At 36.3% G+C, this 24,672-nt stretch overlaps 5 protein-coding genes across 12 annotated transcripts; 3 read left to right on the plus strand and 2 right to left on the minus strand.

The window, feature by feature from the left end:
* The first annotated feature begins 400 nt into the window (after positions 1–400).
* Positions 401–3,978, plus strand: LOC110809098 (cytochrome c oxidase-like protein). The gene is made up of 4 exons (XM_022034814.2): positions 401–579; positions 1,041–1,147; positions 1,320–1,362; positions 3,711–3,978. The coding sequence occupies exons 1-4, from the start codon at positions 465–467 to the stop codon at positions 3,743–3,745; spliced, it is 300 nt and encodes a 99-aa protein (XP_021890506.1). The 5' UTR covers positions 401–464; the 3' UTR covers positions 3,746–3,978.
* A 1,147-nt stretch (positions 3,979–5,125) lies between these two features.
* LOC110809083 (uncharacterized) lies at positions 5,126–8,646 on the minus strand. 3 transcript variants are annotated; one of them, XM_088217221.1, is made up of 3 exons: positions 7,865–8,232; positions 6,036–7,698; positions 5,126–5,939 (listed from the first exon to the last, which is right to left on the minus strand). In XM_088217221.1, the coding sequence occupies exons 1-3, from the start codon at positions 7,865–7,867 to the stop codon at positions 5,314–5,316; spliced, it is 2,292 nt and encodes a 763-aa protein (XP_088073347.1). In that variant the 5' UTR covers positions 7,868–8,232; the 3' UTR covers positions 5,126–5,313. The 3 variants fall into 3 exon arrangements, with proteins under 3 accessions (XP_088073347.1, XP_021890486.2, XP_088073346.1); XM_022034794.2 differs by lacking the exon at positions 7,865–8,232 and adding an exon at positions 8,333–8,646 and having other exon boundaries at positions 5,126–7,698; XM_088217220.1 differs by having other exon boundaries at positions 5,126–7,698.
* Positions 8,647–8,956: 310 nt separating this feature from the next.
* NFS1 (nitrogen fixation S (NIFS)-like 1) lies at positions 8,957–13,223 on the plus strand. 5 transcript variants are annotated; one of them, XR_015818245.1, is made up of 3 exons: positions 8,957–10,522; positions 12,753–12,841; positions 13,047–13,223. XR_015818245.1 is itself a non-coding variant. In XM_022034796.2 (2 exons), exon 1 carries the CDS (start codon positions 9,055–9,057, stop codon positions 10,420–10,422), a length of 1,368 nt encoding a protein of 455 aa, XP_021890488.1. In that variant the 5' UTR covers positions 8,957–9,054; the 3' UTR covers positions 10,423–10,453; positions 13,047–13,223. The 5 variants fall into 5 exon arrangements, 2 of the variants coding, with proteins under 2 accessions (XP_021890488.1, XP_088073348.1); XR_002538748.2 differs by having other exon boundaries at positions 8,957–10,453; XR_002538747.2 differs by lacking the exon at positions 12,753–12,841.
* A 2,915-nt stretch (positions 13,224–16,138) lies between these two features.
* LOC110809078 (EPIDERMAL PATTERNING FACTOR-like protein) lies at positions 16,139–17,638 on the minus strand. The gene is made up of 3 exons (XM_022034787.2): positions 16,948–17,638; positions 16,798–16,832; positions 16,139–16,701 (listed from the first exon to the last, which is right to left on the minus strand). Exons 1-3 carry the CDS (start codon positions 17,072–17,074, stop codon positions 16,453–16,455), a joined length of 411 nt encoding a protein of 136 aa, XP_021890479.1. The 5' UTR covers positions 17,075–17,638; the 3' UTR covers positions 16,139–16,452.
* Positions 17,639–18,267: 629 nt separating this feature from the next.
* On the plus strand, positions 18,268–21,404 carry LOC110809103 (ubiquitin-conjugating enzyme E2 1-like). Of its 2 annotated transcripts, none has more exons than XM_022034826.2 (6): positions 18,268–18,527; positions 18,648–18,732; positions 18,865–18,957; positions 20,728–20,816; positions 20,935–20,986; positions 21,104–21,404. In XM_022034826.2, the coding sequence occupies exons 1-6, from the start codon at positions 18,456–18,458 to the stop codon at positions 21,265–21,267; spliced, it is 555 nt and encodes a 184-aa protein (XP_021890518.1). In that variant the 5' UTR covers positions 18,268–18,455; the 3' UTR covers positions 21,268–21,404. The 2 variants fall into 2 exon arrangements, with proteins under 2 accessions (XP_021890518.1, XP_021890519.1); XM_022034827.2 differs by having other exon boundaries at positions 18,270–18,527; positions 20,901–20,986.
* The last annotated feature ends 3,268 nt before the right edge of the window (positions 21,405–24,672 follow it).

A 24,672-nucleotide genomic window follows, 5' to 3' on the forward strand; every position in this document is an offset into this window, starting at 1 on the left:
ATTTTTATTCATACAATTTATATGAGATTCAACTTTATTTAAGAATTGTAATAATACTGTTTGATGGTTGGTGATAAAAAAAAAAAAAAATTACTACAACCTCGATATTACAAATTAAAAAATTTTAGTGATTAAAAATTATAATTTAATATTTAAGGTTATAATTTTTTTTATTTTAAAAATATCCTATAGATATTTAGGGATATATTTGTAAGAGACTCAAATTTTATTTTAAAATTTTGATAAAATTTAAATTTATTTGAAATGCAATTTTAAATCCCAACTCAATTTGACCGGCCCACCCGGCCCAAAAGTGGAGAATGTATTATAATATAATTTTGAAGACTCGTGACTTGCACGTGCACAGCGCGGACCCGTGGAACAGGGGAAATAGAAACGCGAACAGAAAAGGGTTTCATTTCGTGTCATCTCGAACAACGAGAGAGAGAGAGAGAAACTGAAGAATGGCTATGGCGACCGTTCGATCCGCTCTTCTTCGAACTGCAATGCGCGGAAGCCCTAAAGCTCCCGCCGTTCCCAAGAGAGGTTTTGCTTCTTCTGCCCATCACGACGAAGCTGGTATTTCTCTCTCTTTGTGTACAAATGTTAATTTTGATTTCGATCTCACGCGGACTAGGGTTTTAGTTTATCCGCTTGTTTCTGATATTATTGGGGCGGATTTATGGTTGATATTGGCGTTCCCTGAATGTTTTTGCTTTTAGATTCGTAGTTCTTTGTTATTTTCCAGTGTTGCACCGGATGAAACATGGTTGGAGAGAAGAGAATTAGTTATTCTTTGATTGAGGATCTATCTACTTTTTGACTAGATTTACGGTTAATGTGTTTGCTTTTAGATTCGTAGTTCTTTGTTGTTTTTCAGTGTTGCGCCGGATGAAATATGGTCGGAGGTAAGAGAATTAGGATTTCTTTGATTGAAGATCTATCTATTTCTTTGGCTAGATTATAGAAGCATTTCTTTTTTACTTTTTTGGCTTCTGATTTCCATGTAATTGATTTGGTCTTTTGATTTGTTTTTTAAGCTGAGGCTTCAAAGTGGGAGAAGATAACTTATTTGGGAATTGCTACATGCACTGTTCTAGCGATCTATAATTTATCCAAGGGTCATCCCCACCATGATGATCCTCCTGTGAGTTTTGTTTTTAGATCATGTTTACTTAGTTTGTTCTGTTCTTTATATTCTTTTTATATTGACTTTACGTAGTGTGTTTATTGTTTTTTGATGACTAGGTGAATCATTAAGGTTCCCCTTGTGTACTTTTGAACATCTGATCACTGTGTACTTTCGTCTCTCTCTGCAGGCTTATGATTACTTGCACATTCGCAGCAAAGAGTTCCCATGGGGTATGTTTCTTTGTGCTGTTGTCAACTTTTATTTAGTGCTCAGTTCCATAATTTTTTTTTTGTGTCACAACATTCTATTGGTCTTTTGTTGTTTGGCTTTCTTTTTTGGCCTATGTTCTATTGCTGGAGTGAGTGGGAAACCTCTCTTCAACAAGCAAGCATTTTTACCATAAAGGCATTTCTGTTAGTTTAATGGGGGACTTTGATTATTTCAAAAAAATGGGGGATTCTGACATCCTTAGATTAGGTGGTTTTATTCAAGGCAGTTAATGAGGAAAATATTATCTGTAGTGATACCATGGGCTTTGGGTGGCTATGACTCCCCTTATACCTGACTAGCTAAGCAGAAATTGGAATTGTAGTTTTCCAAGTAATTAAAAGTGGAAACAATCTGTTTGTCTTGTTATATTATAAGGCCTTTTGTCCTTTTTACTTTGTTCTCAAGATTTTTAGGTAGGTTTTATGCAAGACTCACAATGGCCTTATTTGAATCATTCATGCAAATTTAGTGTTGAATCCAACATTAGGATTGGTTTCATCTCCAGTCTTCATGAAAGTATGGCCTAGTTTTATTTTTTTGTTGTGTATTCGCTTTCTACTCACTGTATTGGGACACATTTGAGCATATTGAGGTTGTTGGCACTATGGATTCTCGTTGCATGAAGATGCTCGAGTATTTTGATTACATTTTCATAATTTCACATTAACCAAAATAGTGGAAAGCATCTCCTTTGAAGATTTAATTTTATTTGTTTAGTTTATTCAAAATGGCAGTGTAATCTATAGTATTACTAATTGCTGGATTGTTGGACCTTATTTTTCTTTTTTGAAGTAAAAAGTATACCGTATCATTACGTCACAGCACCAAGGGGTGACCTATGTACAAAATTATTTACAAATCAGTTAATATGTCAATAAAATCCGAAATTCATCAAGAGAAAGAATGGGGTCCCCAACACCTGGTGCCATCTCTCTCTAACTTTACCCGTGTCCTATTCTTTTCCCTCAAAAGCTCTCTTATTTCTCTCTCCACACAATCTATAATATTGTAAGAGGAATGAGCTCTAAATGCTTCCTTCCGTTGCTGTTTCTTTTTCAAGCCCATAACTCTTCCTTAGCTGATCCAGTGATTGCTTTGTTTATCCCCAAAAAACCATAGGCCATGATCCATAATTCATATGTATATGGACACCAAAGACCTTTGGATCTTATTATGTGATGATCAATGTGGTACACTGCAAAGGTTTAGTTAATTGGATTATTGGATGATTCTGATACAGTGAATATAATCCAAGCAGCTGCTTATGATAGTTTATAGCTCCTTTTGGACCTATTGTTCCTCCCTGCAACATTTTGGCCTCTTCCAAAATGGCGTGCCCCTCTAGCGGTCAGCCTAATGCATTTTGAAATTTGAAATTATCAGATCCTGATTTGGGTTTGGGTCCTTTCTTCTCAACCTGGGCTCCCCCCCCACACCTGGCTCCTCACAGCTGCAGCATAGCTTCCACCTTGAAGTGGTTCCAGCTGCAACCTCAAGTCCAATTTGCTTTCCCTATTTGCATAAAATAGGTTCTTTAAAATGGCTTTTGAATGCTCTGTGAATGTCTTGGTAGAGGATTTTATTTCGTGAAATCGAGTTTCATTCGTTTTTAAGTAAGTACATAACTAAATGGAAATTTGCTTTATGTGGATGTTTGTTTGTTTTAGATATGTGTATCTCCATTCAGGATATGGTTCTTGACCTTGCCTCTGGCTTGATCTTTATCCACCCATTTTTTTGTCTAGCATTGAGGTGGAACCAACTCTTTCTAGGTTCAGCTCTTGCAATACTTATCCGCCATCTTTGTTTTTTTGAAAATTATTGCAAGTATGGGCCAAACTTGTCTAGGTTGGATTGTTGATGTATACTCCTGTCATATTGTGCATTACAAATAGACTTACGTTGATTATGGTCTTTTTGGATTTCTGGCTGAGGATCTTATCCATATGTGCAGTCATTGGTTAATAGGAAACTATATATGTTGTGCATCACTTCTTTTTGGTAGTTATTCTAAATCTATATGGTAAAACTGAAGGGTTTTTAGATCTAATAATAAGAAAGCTGCTGCTTTGAACTCTTGAGACAGCTTTTGAATAGACTGGTTAACAGTCTTGAAGAAGTTCCAGTGTGACCTTGATTTGTAGGTAAAGTTCTTTGTTGAAGTGGCAAAAACAATTACAAAAGATACCATTGCAAATAAGTGTGTATGTGCTTGTTCAGATGTTTGGTAACCATCATAAAATCTAATTGCAAGCTGTTGCACAGTGATATTACAGTTTCTCATTCTGTGGTTTTGTGTCTTCTCCAGGACCAGATGGCCTTTTCGAGAATAAGCACCACTAGGACTTCCATGGAGAATTTGTTTCATAACTGTCCCTTGTTTATTTCTGTTGGAAAATTGCCTAAAAGATAAAAAAGACAGATGAATTTTCTGTTGTATGCCAGAAGCAAGTGTTTCCATTTTCTCTCCGGATGGTAGATTCTATCAGTTTGGTCTTTACGAGATCTTCATTGTATTGGTTTAAAACGCCTTTTACTAATAAGATCGATCCATGACTTGGAATTTTATTGCTGAACCTTATTGATCACTGTTGCAAGAAATCATTTTTGTTTGGTTACAATCTCGCGCATTAAGTATGCTACAAGAAAATCAAAGCAACGAGGGATTTGATTCTGGAAAATTGAGATTCAAATGAGGAGTAGTAGCAGTCCCACATCGTATCTGATTTATTTTTGTTTTTGCAAAATGATGAATAAGAGAAGCGATGCTGGATGAGGTATTCTGTCTTCGTAAAATTTAGTGGGCACTGAAAGGTGTTAAAAATGCAAGTTGGGAAGACGATATAAACTGGATTTTCGATAATAAATTGTTTTAATTATTTTAAAAGTGTAAATTTACAACTAAATTGAAAGAAGTTTTAGAATTATTCTAAATGTAGGTATGGGGGACACTTTCGGTTTTTGCTTGCTATCTTTACAATCTGCTGCCTTTACTGCTTCAACAATCTATATATATATATATATATATATATGTGGAGTTATATCAGTCTTCTTCCAACCTTGAAAACCGCCTAATGCTTTTATGCAGAAAACGACCGAAACAAGAAGCAAATTCTTGTCTCACCTAAAAATAAATGAATAATGTAACTATACTTTGATGGATTGTATACAACAGATTCCATCATCTATTACGACCTTTTTCTTGATTACATAAATAATATAAAGCATTCATGCAAGCATTAATACCCACCCCCCGTTTGTTATCTTGGTTTCAATGAGGATCACTTACATGATTAATTCGAAAATCTACATTTTGGTTGAATGAGAAAGTGTTATGACTTTAACATATAATAATAACATATAATCTTTTTAGCATTTCACGCTAATATTTCATTTTCTTGAAGGGAAAATGCTTACCGTTCATTGAAACCTGTATCGGCTATTTTACTCGAGCATCGGAGTCAATAAAATAGGTAACTAAGTGAACACTTATCGAATCATCAAGAAGTATGCCATAGTTCATCTTATAGAAGTTAAATGAGTAACAACGTTGAGATTTATTTTTACTTTGGTAGAATGTAATAAATAATCTTCTAGATTGTAGATTGGAGTTTGTCGCTTGTTACAACTTCAACAAGGCATCCAAATCGCACTACTCTGTCCATGTTCAATCCACAATTTAAACTACATTGCTGTGCCTATATTATTTATAGAATTAGAAGCTCAACTCAAACATTTAACCATTATATTTACCAGGGTTCTAGTCGGGATCTTACAACTGAAGAACATGAATTAAAACCAAAGAAGATTTATAATCGCCCAAATCATCGACGGCAGCAATTCTAAGTACAAAACTTCTCTAATATTTAATCAACAGTCGTGTGAAACAACAAGACCACTTGTGAAGAACATCACTCAGCAACTGCATCTTTGCCGTTGTTCACGACAGAAGTGGTCTCCAGCAAAGTTCCCGCATCTGTTCGAGCATCTTCCTCTTCTCGAGAGATAGAATTATCTGACAAAGAACTATTCTCATTATTCTGGCTTGCATCTGTATTACTACCTGTGTCTGAAGATGCCTCTTTCTCCTCTTGAGGAACATTAGTATCTGAGGATGAACCATTCTGGGCGTTCTGGCTTGCAACTTTGTTAGTTTCTGAAGATGAACCGTTCTGATCATTCTGATTGTCATTTATGTTACTACCTGTGTCTTGAGATGCCTCTTTCCTTTCTTGAGAGAGATTAATCTCTGAAGAAGTGTTCTGATCATTCTGGTTTTCGTTTTTGTTACGACTTGCGTCTGTAGATGTCTCCTGTTCTTGAGTATCAGTATCTGAAGAAGAACCATGCTCACCATTCTGGATTGCATCTGTGTTACTACCTGTGTCTGTAGATGTCTCCTTTTGTTCTTGAGTATCAGTATCTGAAGAAGAACCATTCTCACCATTCTGGATTGCGTGTGTGTTACTACCTGTGTCTGGAGATGCCTCTTTCTGTTCTTGAGTATTGGTATCTGAAGAACCATTCTGGTTTACATCTGCATTATTACCCATGTCAGGAGATGCCTCTTTCTCTTTTTGAGAAATATTAGTATCTGAATTCTGATTATCCTGGCTTGAATCTGTGTTATTACCTGTGTCAGGAGATGCCTCTTTCTCTTTTTGAGAAATATTAGTATCTGAATTCTGATCATCCTGGCTTGAATCTGTGCTATTACCTGTGTCAGGAGAAGCCTCTTTCTCTTCTTGAGAATTTGAAGACCCAGAAGAATCTACTGATTTCTCGTGGCCAGCATCGGCATTATTGTTGTCATCGGTGTCTCTCTGAACAGCATTAACATCTTCATTCTGGCCTGCCTCACTGTTGCTATCTGCATTTGAGGATGCATCTTCTTTTTGTGTGTTTGAAGAATCAGAAAACTGAACTTGTTCCTTTTGCTCAGAATTATAATTTTCATTTGGATTGTCAGTCTGGCCACCAGGCAGAGCAGATGCCAAATTGCTGATAGAATCTATGCCCTCCCCATTCTCTGTTGTCGTGGAAGGGTTTGTGTTTGAATCTGACTGCTCACTATTAGAATCTGATTCAGATTTCTCTGTTTGCTGCAGGACAACATTTTCTGATGAAGAACCATCTGTTGTCTTGTCTTGATATTGGGTTCTATTCTCAGTTTCATTCTGTGGAGATGAATCAGTTTTTTCTTCTGAGTTTTCTCGCAGCTGCTCATTTGATTCTGTTGAGTCCATGGAATTTGGATTGGAACTCTCCTTTGTCTCTTCACCAGTAGCTGTGTTTATAAAATCATTCTTCTCAACAGTTTCTCCCTCCTGCACGTTTGAGGCTGACTCATTTTGATGAGTTTCAACTTCATCAGTTCTGTTTGCTTTGTCCTCTTGCTCAACTGAGTCATTTTCTTTGTTTTCTACCTGCTCTTTCTCATTAAGATTTTCTGAACCACCTTGTTCATTTTCAGCTCCATTATTTTGAGTTTCATGGACTACTTCACTGGAGGCATCATCCCCCTTGTAATGTCTCTCTCTTGCTTCCTCACTAGTCAGATCACTTCTTTCATGAACCTGATCTTCTGATGTACCTGAATTCTCAGTCTTATCTTCCTTTTCTTCAAATTTATCCTCTTCACTGATCTTCTCTTTGCCCTCATCAGCCTCCTCGTGTTCACTCTCCTTCTCGTTGCTCTCTTCACTTTGGATATCCTTGTTCTCTCCCTGATCAGTTTCTCCACTATTGTTCTCTTCACTCCCTTCTTGTGCGCGATTTTCACTTTCTCCACTCTCCTTCTCATTGCTGCCATTGCCCCCGCTCTCTTCATTATTCTCTTCTTTTTTCTCCTCAATCTCCTTCTCTTCATTTTGTCCCTCTAAATGATCTTCCCTATGCTCGTTTACCTCTTCAACCTTATCTGGTTCATGATTTTCAGTGTCATCATCCTCGCCAACTTTTCGCAAGTTATCAATCTCCCCAGGCTTGCTTTCTTCTTCTTGTTCATTCTTGTTCCCTTCTTCATCTTCTTCTTCCTTGTGCCCTGCATCCCTAATGCCTGTTTCCTCCATTCCCGTGTTCAGATCTTTTCTTCCCAACTTCACAACCTCATTTCCGGCCTTCGTACCTTTCTCATATGCTGCTTTCTTATCAAATGAATGCCTGACTTGGTAGAGCAACCAGATACAAACACCAATCAGAAGGCATAGTTGCAGACAATGCTTCACCTTGAAGCCTTTGGATCTCTGATGTCTATGCGGCGACACCCTAAACATGTTGAGTTTTCCTTTGGCCACCTGTCCAAAATTTCAACAGAGAACAATTTCTTCAGCATTTCTTGCAAGACAATAAAAATCTTCAATATCTAACGTAGCTCCATTGCCGGAGAGTGTAATGAATTGGAGCTAACAGATTCAATAGACCAAAAAGGAGAATAATTGAACCTTAAGTATATGTTAATACCATGTTTCACACGAAGTTCAACAGAATCTAAGATCACTGATAACAAATCTGAGCACAAATCGAGGCTTAGAATAAATAAACGCCAAGATCCTGTGAAATTATGTCATTCATGAAGAAGCATATAGCTCAGAATCTGACAGAACAAGAAAAGCAGAGATCTAACAGATGAATTCTTTCTAGAAACAAAAACTCTTTTAGGCTTTTTCCATCAACAACCCGACAAGAAATCCAAAAAATTCCCTCCTACCAAATAAAAAATGCACCGAAAAATACAAGAAAACTTCCATTGGGAAATGGAAAAGAAGATCCATCTTATGAAAGCCAATTATATGACAATGACTTGAAACTACAAACAAATCATACAAAAAAGGGAAAAATATAATGACGAGACCAACATTCCGAAGAGAGAAACGGATCTGTGCTTGTATTTAGACAAAGATCTAAGCAGAACCTTAAAGAGAAACTTACCCAGAAAAAGAAGATACAATCGATTTGTTAAGATTCTATAAATGGTGAGTAAACTTTTTTTCCTCCTTCAACACTGGAAATGGAACATTTAATTAAGTTCAAAGAGAAGAAACAGTCTTGGTAATGGAAATTGTGGTGGGTTCTAAAAATAGGTGCTGAAATTTATTGTTTAGATGTCGACTTGTACTTGTGTATAGCTAGTGGGATTTTATCACTCGGATTGGATCTGAAAACTCGGATCTTCGAGGACACATATCTTGTTCTTTAAAAACAAATAAGGGAACCAAGAGAGAGAGAAAGAGAGAGAGTGAGAGAGAGAGAGACGGAGTGAGATTTATAGTTGTAAGCTCAAAATCTCTGCAACTTCACTATTGTCGTCACGTGCTTTAATGGCGCGTGTCGAAGGAGACCTGTGAACCGTTGGTCGGCGTTAATTATTTCCGATCCCGTTTATGGTTAAAAGTCATTACATGATGTCGTTTTGGTTAAACGGTGTCGTTTGGTCACCGACACTTCCTGAGACGACGCCGTTCCAATCACGTATGAACATCAAAGGCTCCAAACTAGCCACGTGTCGGATTTCTGTCATTTGAACTCTTAACCATTCGGTGACGCTAATCTGTCGGTTTGCGTCATTCCTGCTTTCGGTGGAAAAGATTAATCTCTTCACTAAAAAAACGAGGCTTCAACTACGAAAAGATTAGAAACCCTAAAAAAAGGTAATGGCGTGCTCGAAACATCTGCGCACCGCCCTCCGGTACACTCGTAACCGAGCCACCGTCGCCGCTATCGCCCCAATTCGTGGCTTTTCCACAGCTGCCGCTGCGGCGGAGATTAATGAAGATGAAGCAGGGATCTTCATGAAAGGGGTGCGTATCCGGGGGCGACCTCTCTACCTGGACATGCAAGCAACTTCCCCGGTTGACCCAAGGGTGATTGACGCTATGCTGCCCTTCTATCTCTCCCGCTACGGCAATCCCCATTCTCGCACCCACCTCTACGGCTGGGAGTCGGATCATGCCGTGGAGGCGGCACGCGAGCAGGTCGCAGCTCTCATCGGCGCATCTCCGAAAGAGATCGTCTTCACCTCTGGAGCCACCGAGTCGAACAACATATCGATAAAAGGTGTTATGCACTTCTACAAGGACAAGAAGAGGCACGTCATCACTACCCAGACGGAGCACAAGTGCGTTCTTGATTCCAGCAGGCATCTCCAGCAGGAAGGATTCGATGTAACCTACTTGCCCGTTGGAAAAGATGGGATTGTCGATCTGGATAAGTTGGAAGCAGCTATTAGACCGGATACCGGGCTGGTCTCTGTCATGGCTGTCAATAACGAAATTGGGGTTATTCAGCCTATGGAAGAAATTGGGAAGATTTGCAAGCAACGCAATGTCCCGTTCCATACTGATGCTGCCCAAGCTTTGGGGAAGATTCCCATTGATGTGGAGAAATGGAATGTGAGCTTGATGTCTCTGAGTGGCCACAAGATTTATGGACCCAAAGGCGTTGGAGCTCTGTACATGAGGCGGCGCCCGCGTATTCGGGTTGAGCCCCAGATGAACGGAGGTGGACAGGAGAGAGGGATCCGTAGCGGGACCGTGCCAACGCCTTTGGTCGTTGGATTTGGCGCGGCGTGTGAGGTGGCCATGAAGGAGATGGAATATGATGACCAGAGGATCAGGGCTTTGCAGGAGAGGTTGCTTAAGGGAATCCGTGAGAAACTCGATGAGGTTGTCGTGAATGGGAGCATGGAGAGGCGCTATGCAGGGAACTTGAACTTGTCGTTCGCGTACGTTGAAGGAGAGAGCTTGTTGATGGGGCTGAAGGAGGTGGCTGTTTCAAGTGGGAGCGCCTGCACCAGCGCTAGCTTGGAGCCCTCTTATGTGCTCAGAGCTTTGGGGGTTGAGGAGGATATGGCCCATACTTCCATTAGGTTTGGCATTGGGAGGTTCACCACGGAGGAGGAGATTGACCGGGCTATTGAGCTTACAGTGTCTCAGGTTCAGAAGTTGAGAAACATGAGCCCTCTTTACGAGATGGTGAAGTCAGGAATTGACATTAAGCAGATTCAATGGGCACAGCATTGACAGAGTTTTAGCATGCAGGATCTCTTGAAAGGTGGTTTTCTGCGCTCATGCTGTTTGTCTAATGATGATAAATCTGTGAGCTATGGCTGCTTTGATCCAGGTTTTACTATCGCTATCTATGTAATGCCTTTGAGAGCACTGATATTTACTTCATGGTTTTAATGTAAACAATGAACATTCTCTTTGGTTCGCGATGTGCATACTATATTTGATCCCATGAATAAAATGAGGATGGTTCGAGTGTAGTTCTAAAAGATTTTTTTTTTTCTTTTGTTGGTTTATACCATAGTTATATCTAGTTGTCTTTGGTAATTGTATCTTCTATCAATAATTGGCTAAGTAATGCTCATTACACCTCAACAATGTAACTAGATGTACATGGCAGATATGATATGTTCGTAGACAGGATTTGGCAATAATTGGGATCCAAGTCTGTTATCTAAATTAGTTATTTCAAAAAACAAAAAGTCCCTGTAAGCATCCTTTTGAAGGTGTTTTATGCTTATCTTGGTGTGATAGCTTACCATTGACAATAGTACTCAGAGAAGCTCCATCTACCACTGTATGCCAGTGGTTCTTACTTCATAAACCTAGTTGTTTCTAACTGGAAAAGTAGTTTTTTGATGACGTTCATTCTCAGAATACTTGCAAGTCAACAGAGATGAAATTTTTGCATATTTATTCTCCAAAGTTTATCAGTGTGTTTAGCCACAAAATTAGTATATAGGTAGCCAGTGAACCTAGGATCATTATGAAATAATGGGATAAATGAGATAAGAGTTATCCTTCCATTTGTTAGGAGTGAGACTGCTTTGTTTCCAGAATTGATTGGAGTATAGAGGGTTTATTGTTTAAGTGGGTTAGTAAGGACTTCACTTGTTGCTAATCCAAAAAGCCTGTATTGATGAGGAACAACTATACCATGCATGTAGCAGGAGGTTTTGCATTTGATGATCAACTTCATTATTTTTCTAGAAGCTTTTTTATTTTCTCTTAAAAAATAAGAAGTGAGGGCTTTAAGGATTTGAATGTGGAAGGAGATTGTGATTATGCGTAAGGATTAAGGTAAATGATATGGTAACAATAGCAAAGTTGTGCATGACAATAGAAAATTAGAATTCAGGATCTTTGTGTTTTTAATATGAGGATAGCAATCTAAGAAGAAAGAGAAGTTCTGCATGATAATAGAAAATGAGATCTAAAATCTTTTTTGTTTTTGATATGAGGATGGTACTCTAAGAAGAGAGGATAAGGGAGGGAGAGAATGTGAACAGATTCTTGGAAATGATAATTCAACACCAACAAATAATATGGTTGCGTTGGTTGCATCCCCCCATATTACTATGAGGGTGGTAGTTCAAAGCTTTACGAGACCCATTGGGGCCATTTAAAAAAAGAAACGAATAATAACAATTCACTTATCAAAACAACACCAGCTGTTGTCTTTCTTTTTCTGTTGAGTTTGATAGGGTTTTAGCGATCCTGGAATCCCACACTTCAGATGTCAAAAGCCATGCCCGGGTGCGTTGGTCAGAGTCTTCTTCCTTAATATGCAAGGACTTAATATTGAAAAGGAGCTTATGCTTGAATGGCCTTTCCAATTTTGGAATCCCAAGTTTTTGTTATAATATCCAATGGTACCCTTAAATTGCAGAATCTTCACAAATCACAAATGTTCCCCTGCTTAAAAATGCTTGTACCTCTCAATTACAAACCCTTAGACCCTAGGTAGATCTGTCCATAGCTACCCTAAAGTGCCAACTAAATTTCAATTATCCTCTTGAACACCTCTAACTGAGGGTTATACGTTGAATTAAAAGAGACTCTTGTACCACTGAGGCAAAGTAACTCCCTCCAAAATGCATTAGTAAAGGTGACATCTTGGTCACTAACAACAGATTGTGAACCCATGTAGTTTTTAGATGGAGTTGAAGAACACTCATGCACTAATTTTGCCATGGTATATGAGTCCGATAAAATGAGAAATAAGAATATTTAGGGAATTTGTACAAGAAGCACTGTTTTACCATGTGATTGCACTAGTCCCTGCGAAAATCTTTGTATATATCCGCCCATATTTGGACAGGAACTTGGAGAGACTGAAGTAGTGCTGTCTTCAAGTATACATTTGCAGCAATAAAAACGTCTTGAAATACCCTTGGTAGGGCTGACAATGTGATAGGGATTAATGTTGAGAAGGGAGGAGAAACACCCTATCTTCATAGAAAATTGACTCATTTTGTTCTCCCTGCAAAGCTCCTGTATCCTTTGAGCTCTTCCCCTTTACCTGCACTGATGATTAACTTACGTTTTTGGTAACACTGATGTAGTTGCACTTGCTGGGAGGGAACTCGTGTGAAGTAAGAGGCCCTGCTCATGATACACCTGGTCTTCTGATAGTTGAACATTGTATCCTTTGGTATATTATTGGCAATAACATTGTGAAATTTCTTAAAGCCATTGCTATAAGCTCTGCATTACTAATTAAAGCAGTCTGCTTCATTTATATAGTACTGCACCTTCTCCACCTTGGTTCACTCAATTTCACTGGTTTAAATGTGCTTGCACAATCAATTATGTCATTAAGATGCTTACAAATTTTCATTTTTTTCTACATGAACCAGGTTCCCGAGATAAACAGGGATAAAACTCGCGGTGAAGATCAGTTATTTGCAAATGGATCCCCTTGCGATGCCTTCCTATATCAATTGAACTAATGGATAAGATAGCTGAGTACTTTGACAAGATGTAACTCTTGTTGCACAAATATATCATATATGAATCAGTTACTTTAGAGTTGACATGTTGAATCCTGATAGCTTCATCATATTATGGATTCCTTGAGGTACAGACCCAGATTTTCTTTTCCATGAGACAGGAGGCTGCTCTGTGTATTTCACATTCTAGGAACACAACCCGAAAATTGAGATTAAGTTGATATAAATTTTGCAGGGCCGCGGTATCCTCATCGGCCAATCTTATTAGGATAGCTACAGAGAGTTGGACTCTTATAGAGATGTATTTACATGACTAATCATGTTGGAAACAATTTTAGGCTTTGAACAAACAACTTAGCCTTTTTGATTACTTTAAGTATGAACTGCAGGTTTTTGATGACCTGTTGACTTTTAGGGTAGGCTAGGTCAAAGCTCGTTAGAGTGAGCTAATTGAATGGCCCAATTCGATCAATGAGTCTAACCATTTACGAATCAGACGGGGGCTGGACTTTGTCATCTTCTTGCTCAGCTTGCACTTTATACCAGTATTCTAAATAATTAAATAAAAATATGAACTATTAAATTATCATTTCTAAATTCTCCAAAAATTATTCACGGTGAGTCATTTACTTTGTTTTATTACTCAAATTAATTTAAATAAATTAAAACTAAGTTCATACGTATATATAATACTGTGAGTGTAACTAGTTTGGTATTTCGCCATTAATTTCTTATTTGATTAATTTAATAATAAATAAATGCAATATAAGCTTCGTGAATTTAAGTACGAGCGATTCCTCTGGGGCATATTAATGAATCTCATGAAAGATTAACAGCCTGCAAAGATCCTAACTTGAAAAGAAGTTTCTGGTGTAACTTGTAAGAGAAGGACGGTCAGGTCGTCAAATCCAAATGTGCATTCATACATATATATACATACATTCATACACAGAAACACACACCCATATATTATATATATATATATAAGTTAAAAAAAGAAATAAGGTTCAGGTATGAAATGTCTTCTCCAAGATCACTTATAATATACAAAAGGTACACTGTTTTGCCTCATTGACAAGACCAAGGCTCCTGATTTTGCAGGAAACAAGACCATTGAAAAATGTCACTGTACCTTTTAACTGCTCATGAATTGTACAACACCTTCGAGCTGTTGCCCATCATACACTCCTTTAAATTTGTACGACTTTGATTTTCAAATCTTGCCAAAACCCAGATGACTCGCGAAAGTGCCCTCCCACAGGGCCATTTTGCCACCTTCAATCGGTATCGTACGGAAATTTCTTTATATATATCAGTTTAATACCAGACGACAGAATTATTTAATACACTTTTTTCTTTCATTCTACAAAAGGGGTGTTGGAGTAAGTAGCTATATATTGTGAAGTATACATATATACACACACAAATACGTAAAAGAGTAACTGTGTTGTAAAATAGAGGAAATTGAAAACGCATTAATGGTATTATTAATGGTATATTTTGTCTGTACAAATATTACCCCAGAGAAAATTAAAAGTACTAAAAATCACATGAAAAGAAAAGTTGAGAAGGTGAAGCATTGGGAATCCGTTTTCTGCAATTTAATGGTGGGGGTATCTTGTCCAGCTTTCTTCTCTATTCTGCCAGTGACTTGACCTTTGCACAAAAACATTCTCTTTTCTCTTTTTTTTTTTCTCCAAAAAAACAAAAGCTTGGTAGACTTCTACAATGGAGATTGATCGAGTCTGTCCAAACTCAATCCCACGTGATTCACCACTTCATGTTTCATCTTCCCAATATGTTAGCAGGAGTTATGTGTTGTAAGAATATTAAGCAAGTGGTTATGCATCAAATAGAAATTTTTAGAAAATATAAGAGATTTTGTGAATGTGGGTTTTTGCTTAAACACAGTTTTACTTTGAGGAAACCAGATTACCTTTTTATACTGACTCTATATTAACCCTAAATTCAAAATATATATATATATATATATACAAATACAAAACTTCCCAAACAATTATATGGGTAAAGGAAAAAGCCAAGTGTACAATCAAGTAATTATCATGAACACATGTTTGTACTAAGGACATCATTTTTAAACTTCTCAATTAAGACAGACAAACATCATTTGTAAAGTTATCGTGAAGACTCAAAACATAGATAAAATTTACTTAGTACCTTAATTCAAGATTGAATTGAATTTACAACGAGTAATATTATACGTACAGAAAGTAATTTATACAAAAATCATTTACAAACAGCAGGATATATGAGTAATTAACATTATCTTGTACAAAATTTTCGTTCATTTAACATTTCTCATTGGAAAATTGTCAATGCCAAAAGAAGAAAAAATTCGTAGCTCTAGAACTTATATAGTATAGGGAAAAGAAAAGTAAGTCCTTTTAGAGCAGAACCAAGAAGATATATTTCCTTCCAATCCAAGAATTATTGAGGAGATCACAATCAGATTCAGCTTTTAGCAAATGGTGCATGTGTCTCTGATTATGAACTGTGCAGTGACAGAGATTAGTCAGCGACCTATTTTCTATTCCCTTAATATACACAGCACTAATCTCGTTTACACATAGATCTCTATATATATATATATGTATATATCTGCACAACCATGGCTCTTCCTTCACAGTTCTTTCTTCAAATAAATTGACGTTTATTGGAGAAACCAAAACGGTGGAGTGTAGTACGCCCACTTATCTCTCTCTACTCTCAAACTGAATTTTTAATCCTCTCCTCTGGATTTGTCCCTAGGCTAGAGCGTGTTATGTGCATGATGTACTTTCTCTAGCTTTAGAGCCTGTAAAATGCCTCTTGATATCTTTACGCTTTCTAAGCCATTAATTTTGGCAGACAACATATGCTTATATCCCCTGGTATAAAAGTAGATTCCAAGCTAATTCCCATCTCTCTATAACTAGAGATATATATATGTGTGTGTATATATATATATATGAAGAAAAAAAGAGATGATCAGCATTCCATTTGCACATAACCCATTTGATATCTTGCCATCTTTCTATGCAGCAATCAAGAGATTACATGATCTTGTAAAAGAAAAAACACCATGAACAGGTGAAAGAGAGAATAATAGACTCGTTACAAGGGTATATATATATATATAGTCATAGAGACGAACTTGTCGTCCTTCCCCGACCATAAACAGGTCAAAAAGGAGAAATTAAAAAGAATATTCACTTACATAGATATATATATATATATGTATGTATGATCATACATATATATATATAGAAGTGTTGGCTAGCTGGATCCAAAAAAGGGCGAATCACTAATTTGATCAAGGGTTAAAGATGAAGTTTCCACATTTACATTTCCAACTGATTGGCTTGTAGTTGGAGTTGTCATTACCTCTTGCATAGGCAACATTAGACACTGTTGAAGGATTTGATCTCTTCCCTTTTTGAACTTGAGGGTTTGTAGGAACCTGAATGACTTCACAGTGCCCGCATGAGCTGCACCTTCTTTCGCATCTCGGAGGCCTTGACCCTATTTGAGCCCTCAATGCCGCTTTCTCTTCGTCGACTGTCTATCCAAACAAACAAATTCCGGAGAAAAACTCTCACTACTTCACTGAAAATGTGAAAATCAGATGGGAAAAGACCGAAAATGTTATATGTTTTACCTTAGAAAAAGTAATAGACTTTGGCTCTGATCTACCTGCAACATCAACACATGACAAAAAACACAAGTGTTAAAATTCAGTTTATCAGAATTCTGCTCGTTGAATCCTCACACACAATGATTCAGAATTGAAACTGCGTGACCCATTTACCTTCAGCCTTGCATCTCATCTGGGTCGAGCTCAGAAGCAAGAGTACACAGAGAAATAAACTGGGAAAATAATAAAACATGAGACTATGACTACTACACTTGCTGTGAGAATTCATTTCAATTTTCATTATAACAAAACGAGAGCAAACTCTCAGCAAAAAGGATGGAGGTGATGGGTTTAGACCTATTTTAAAACCAGTGATATGAAAACTGAATGCTGAGTTTAATTAATAACAGAACGAGCCATAATTGATTGACATGACACCATGATATAATAAGTATTATATTTCTTTCTCTCTTTCTACGATTGCTATGGTGTTGAGATGAGATGAGATGATAGAACGTGGAAGGACAAAGGAGAAATGTGCAGAAATCAGAAAGAAAGATGGAAAGTGACTTAGAAAAGGCAAGAATTTAACCTCGTTTTGCGGGCCAAAAATTTTTCTCTACTACAACAAGACATAAACCTAAACTCATCTAAACAGAAAAGAAAAAGAAAAGAGAGAAAAAAATCTCAGATGAAAGAGAAAAGATTGCAGAAGAAATTGTAAAGAGCCAGGAACGGAGATACAAGCTATATGAAAGAAACAGAAGGAGAAAGGACAGCAAAAGACCCAAAAAGGGTAAGAGAGAAACGCCAGGAAGGAGAAGATCATTAAAGGCCAAATTCTGAGAAATAGACATGGAAATTACAGCTGTTGAAAATGGGGCTTTCGCTTTCCTTCCGTATATTCTTTTGATTTATTTATTTTATTTTGGTTTGCTGTGTCGTTTTCTTGTTGTGAGTAGGCCTGAGCTGATCCACCTGATCACGGCATATATACTTCTCTTGCCCCAATGAAAGTGAGAAAAGCTATATATATATATATGTATGTACAGGGTTACATATATCCTCCTCGTATCTCTCTTCAATCATGATAGTATAATAAGCACCGCAGCAAATAGTTACTGTTAAAAATATGATTTCTAAAATAATAATAGTAATTAAAATTTCAAAACATAAATAATAAATAATAAATTAATTATAAAAATAAAATAAAAAATAAGAAATTAACCCACTTAAAAATAATTATTGGGCCAACTTTGTTCGTTTGTGGGTTGGACTATTGGCCTCTTGGCGTCAAAACGAAGTCCAATCCACTTGGCACTGGATATGCTTACGTGGCAGAGTTTCACTGGCTCATCCAACAAACGGTCCAGTTCTAACCGTAGAGAGAAAAACCGGGGGCTGAAGAAGAGTAGACAAAAAGAAAACCGCAGGAAATGACCGTTACGGCGTTATGTTTTCTTAAATTGATATAAAAAAGAAACAAATCAGCGGCAGCTAATTTAGTCATTTTGCTTACACCAAAACCAGAAAAGCTCAAAGAAAAACGAAGGCAGCAGCCACCTTTTTCTTTCTTCTTTGTATCTCTCTCTCTCTCTCTCTCTCTCTCTCTCTCTCTTTCACACTTTTGTCTTGCGATATACGATTGTGTTGAAAGGGAAGTAACTTAGATCAGAACGACAATGGCGTCATCATCATCGGCTCAGCTCAGGCTCATGTCTGACCTCAAATCCATCATTAACGAGCCACCTGAAGTGAGATTACTTCCGCAGTTTATCCTTTACTTTTCCGCTATTTTAGTATGCATAATTGTCTAATTACGTGAATTGATTCTTGTTTAATCGTTTAGTCCGATCTTAAATTGTGGAATTTAGGGCTGTAGTGCGAGTCCTTTGTCCGATGAGAACCTGTTTGTTTGGAGCGCCACCATATTCGGGCCCGATGAGACTCCTTGGGAAGGTACCTGTACTAGATCCGAGCGGATATGTTAAAATTTGGATAATCCTTTTTCTTTTTGAAATTTAGTTGTGGTTGAGTAGGAAGGTTGTGTGTATGTTCTTTAACCGGAAAGGTTGTCTGTTGAAAATGTAGGTGGTGTTTTCAGTTTAAGAATGACATTTGGTCAAAATTATCCGGAGAAGCCGCCTCGAGTTCGGTTCACGTCTGAAATGTTCCATCCAAATAGTAAGTAAATTATTATGCTTATTGACTGTTGGTGTCTTATTTTTTGCCTTGATTTTGTTACATTATGGTTTTGATTTGGGTTGTGAACTCATTTTAGCGAGCGACAGTAATTTTGTTTCCAGAAGGGAAAGTGGGAGAAAGTAAGCTCGTAAAATTCTCAGGATTAGGAAGAAATGGTGTATGTCCTTTTTGTAAGGTTTATGATATAATATGAATATTCTTAGTCTATGACTGAAGACAAAAATTAAAAGAAAAAATGTTTGAATCTTGGACATCCGAAAGTGGATTTTTGTAGAAAATTATAAGCTACTGATATAAGGATCTAATGGTGGAAAGGTCTGCAGTGATATACTAGGTTCTGCCTGTATCATTGTAGAGAAATTACTCAAATGAAGTCAGCAGGAATACATTGAAGTGAACTCTAAAATATACTTCCTGGTGAACATAAACATAATCATTATATCCCAGTATGCACCTTGTTGGATGTTCCTGCCGACTGCAGGGTGTGAAATCTAATATAAGATTGGAAATCAATAAAGGTTTGCGGTGTTTACTTCATATTTTTTATGTTCGTTTCTTTCCTCAAGGATCTAAAAATTTTGAGCTATGAGTGGAAGCAGATAAAAGAAAATTCTCTTGTTGAACATTTCAATCATGGATCCCAATTGTCCGTTAATATTATTTCAATACTTTTATTTTAGCGATGGTGACAATAAGGTCTCCGGTTGCCAGGAACAGGCTAGCACTGATTGTATAGCTTTGTATGTGTTAAAAGTAGATTATCCATCTTCCACTTAAACATAACTCCTTGCTTTCTGATATGGACACCTTTTTTTGCAATCTTGTATCCTTATGCTGTTGACTGATTTTTGCACTGGTGTACTTTGAGGTTTCTATAGCTATTTGTGGTCAATTTTACTTAAGCATAATATTTAGTTGCTTGATTTCCCTATGAGACCAAATGTGAAATTATTGCCATTATTTTATGGATGCAAAAGAAACTTGAGTAAATGGAGGATGTAAGTCAGGTGAAGCCTGGATCCAAAACTTGCAACCTGGAGTCCAGTTTAGTAGAAATGAGCTGTAAAACTGAGAGTTGCGGAATTCTTTAGAAACAGAAACGTCCCTGAAATGTTTACTCTTGGCACTTACAAACTATCCCTTCATGTTTCATTCAATCTGAAGATGAATTCTTTTTGGAAGAAATACTGTGAATAGATTGTCAACCACAATACCTCTGTTCAGAATTTTGGTGGTTCTTTCTAGGTTGAAGCATGCATCCAAAAACTTGCAACTTGAAGTCCAATTTAGCAGAGATGAGGGGTACAAGAACCAAGGAGAGTTTTGGATTATTATCATAGGAAAACAAAAACGAAATATTTATTCTTAGCACCTACTAGCTATCCCCTTCATTTTTCATTCAATTTGACATGATTTCATTTTTGAAATAAACACTTTGGATGGATTGTAAACCAAAGCGCTTTTGTTCGTGATTTTTAGTGGTTGTTTCTATATATGTTGCTTAGATAAAGACTTGTAATTGTCGAAGTTTGTACGCAATGATGTATGAAACATGAAGAAATTCTCTGTTTTGTCGTTGAAGTTTGTACACAACAATGGATGAAATATAAAGAAATGCTCTGTTTCCACTTTTGCGGCAGTTTTTATTGTTATCCTCTTTTGTTCTTCATTTTAATTGACCGGTAAACGAGATTTCCTCTTGTATATTATTATTATTATGTTGTCATTTCTTGAATTTGGTTCGTGCAGTTTACCGTGATGGTACATTGTGCATGGATATCATTCAGGACGCATGGTCACCCTGCCATAATGTGTCTACAATTTTAACCTCCGTACAGGTAATATTTCTATCATACTTCCTCACCTATAATAAGCAGTGGCAATGAGACTATTTCTACTTCTTACTGAATTAATCACTACAGTCACTTCTCACTGATCCAAATCCCACTAGTCCAGCAAATCCTGAGGCAGCTCAACTCTACCAGCAAGATATCCAGGCTTATAACAAGTTAGTTGCTTCCATTTCTCTCTTTCTTTTCTTTTCTCATCATTTTTTTTTTCTGGATTTACTGGGTCTTTGATTCTGCAAATGTCCACAAATAATCTTAAATGAGGTTACTTGCAGGAGAGTACGTCGCTGTGCCCGTCAATCCATTGATTCGTAATATCAGGAGCTCAGTTTCTTTCCTCTCTACTTTCTGGAAACAGCTATGGTGCGTCATTGGCCGTGTATCATTTTGCTTCCCAGTTTACAACATATCCAGCTGTAAATACTCTGTGAGAGCATGACTTGTATCCATGCTTGTAACTTCAAGAACCTCAATACCATTCAGAATAAAAAATGAGTGTACATACTTTTGAGTTTGCTACTCTATTTATCATCTTCCCTTTATGAAATGAAAATGGCCGGCCATTTCAATCATCCATCATCATTGTGCATATTTGAGTCGCTTTCGCTTAATCTCTACAGCAATGAATTTTTCAGCCCTGCTTGGTGAATTTCTGCTAAAACTCGAAATTATCTCCTTTGTTTGCAGTTATTGACTTATGGAGAGTTATATATATCTATTCCTTTCATTACCTTTGAATTGGTTCGCCTTTGTGCTATCATTTCTAGAACAGAATTGTACTGTCAGTTGACTTCCTCTCCTAGAAAAATTATCTCAGGATTCCGATTTAATGTGCTTCAACTTGTTGTGGATTATTGCTTTTTGAGTATTTTTTAGATATTAATAAATAGAGTAGACAAGTCATTAAGTGGCACTATCTTGATATATCTTGCAGGATGAATACTTCTTTGGTTGATGCTTCTGCTAATTGTGATTCAAGAGTTCACTTCATGTAAATATATAGTCATACAATACCGAATCTCTATTTACATTACCATAGAAATATGATTTGTAGGGAGTAAAATTCTTATTAAGTGAAATGTGAAGTCCAATTGACTTGTACTCGTTATGCAAGTGATTTCTCTTGTCCCACAGTATTATATTCCCCTAAGCATTAATTGTTTGTATCAATGTCTTTTCACTTGCTGTCCGCGGGTAAACCAGACAGCCTCTTCTCCAGTGTTTGATCTAACCATTGATGCAGCTTGGCAGGTCGTTTTTGTTGCTTTTAATGCAGTCTTTCTATTGTCCATCCGAGAGTGAAAAGAGTTCAAATCAGACTTATTAAGTGGATAAGTTCCGGTTAGATCACAGCTCTATCATCTGAAAGTAACAGTGAGTTAGGGTTGTGCAAGCGCTAAGCTACAAATCAAAGGTGAAAATCTCTTCTTTCTTATAGTTTATATCATCACTAGGTTAAAACTGGCTGCAGTTGAGAATATGTTTATAGACTATGTTTAGAATAATTCCGAAATTTACATGGAATTTGTTTATAAACATATATTTATCTGACGACAAGAAATAATAATCAGCCTTGGCGGCTGAACGGAAAATAATTCTTGGACAATGAAGTCATAAGGGACGCACGTGCGCGGCTGATTGCAGGTGCAACAGCTTCTTTTCATTTAATTAATGCTCTTTAATAGTACGATTTGATATTCTACCTGACACTGCGACGAGGACACAGTTGAAATTTGATCAATTTCAAAGGTCAAAAGAAAATTGTATTTATAAATTACATATATAAATTTTTTGGAAAATAATTTTTTTTTTAGGCTTTTAACTTGATAGATTTATAAATTTGAGCTTTTAAAATGTTCTTGTGAAACTAATTATTTTAAGATAAACGAGATGAACTTATAAAAACATAGATGTAAGGTGGGTATCCCCGTGCACCTTATGGTAATATCTATATATACAACAATATGTATATAACATTAGTGTTGAGCTACGGTCTCATGCACTTATAAATGCATAATTAACAAAATTAATGAGGCTTTATGTCCTTCTTATCCTCACGAGGCATGCATAATTCATATTGCATGTGTTGTTGCTATGGTCTTGTCTCTCTACCTTTAGTTGGAATACCAAGAAGTGAACAAAAGAACTTACATATTCATGTATGTATATATACGTATATACATCATGTCGGTTAAATAAGTAGACATGACTCTCTTGACCAGCATGTGTACTTATCTTCTTTGTTCATGGTGTAGGTGCTATAAAGCCTCGACCACCCTTATAAAGACCTCCGGTATGAATTAATTAATTTTTAGTGCATGTGGGTCTCCATGTTTTTAATCAGTTTATAGACGGATAAGAAGAGAAGAATTGACAAATTGCTACTTAATTTTCTTTCAATTTTTAAACCACTATTTTCACCAACTTTCATTGCTACTACACCACATACATACACGTATCTATATAATGAACATACTATATATATATACATATATGGGTTTCTTATGTTAGTTTTCCCTCTTACGAAAAGATGTTCCGACAAAAGAAATTATGTGAAAAAGGGTATGGTAACTTGCGAGATACAACAATGATAATCTTCTAATATACGTATATATATATATATAGAGAGAGAGAGAGAGAGAGTTATCAAGTACTTGACATCCACAAAATTATTATTCTGTCTTCAATTATTTCAACAAATTAATCACCACCACTGGCTAGCATCCGTTTGGGTGATGTTGATATTGCCAATATTCGATTTTATCAAGACACGTAGGAGTAGTCAAATTCTCTCCAATCGTACTATCTATGACTCTATAATGGACCCAATCAAAATATTGGTGGTTAAGTTTTTATCATCGCTTATTTACCTACATAACATATACATATATATATATATAGAGAAAGAGAGAGAGGGAGACGTACATACATCATATATACATATATATATATATATATGAGAAGAGAAAATATATCCGAAATATTATGGGATTATTTTTACTGATCAGATCAAACATCCATTCATAGAAGTACAAACTAGGATTAGATTGCTAAAAATAATAGGGTTCTATTTGGTTATGTAATTTTAATTCGTTTTGAAGATTGGATTTGCTGCTAATCTTATCCTTAACAAGATCCAAATATAAGAATTAGTTTGACTAATTTAGAACAATCTCAATTACTTTGTGGGAATTCAATATATATTTAGATTGTATTTTATTTAAATTTGGCCGACATATGAATGCACAAGTACACTCCAAACAGGAACTTTTACTCGCAAATTAATAATTTGTATATATGCATGTACTATATATGTGTGTATATGCATTACCATCACGATTAATGAAAAAAAAAAGTGGAAGAGATAATGAAAAAGTGTAGTTGTTATGATTAATCAGTAGTGAATTAGAGATAAGCCTAATTAATTATTGTTGGTTAGTCAAGTTCAATCCACCCAATTACCGGCAAATAATTAAAACGGATTAGAAGTGTCTATGCCCTCCTTGAATATGAGTTGACTGTGAAATATCTATTTTTATTAAAATAATAATTTCTATGTGACAATGATATACCAAACAAATTACAAACATATAATATATATATATATATATATATATACACAATTCAAATAAATAAATAATGAATGAAATCTATGAATGTGGTCCTCATTTGTCATTTGGAAAGCAATATTTTCTAAATATATATATATTTATATTAATATAATAAAATAATTAAATCATATTCAGGTCATATAATTTATAAATTCGATGAAATTTAAATATAAAAAAAAAATTAAACCCATCCCAAATTCAAAATGGATTCGGGTAAAAAAAAATTGATTTTG

This window comes from Carica papaya, chromosome 4 (assembly GCF_054855325.1).
Source record: "Carica papaya isolate Zhongbai chromosome 4, ASM5485532v1, whole genome shotgun sequence".
Lineage (NCBI taxonomy): Eukaryota > Viridiplantae > Streptophyta > Magnoliopsida > Brassicales > Caricaceae > Carica > Carica papaya.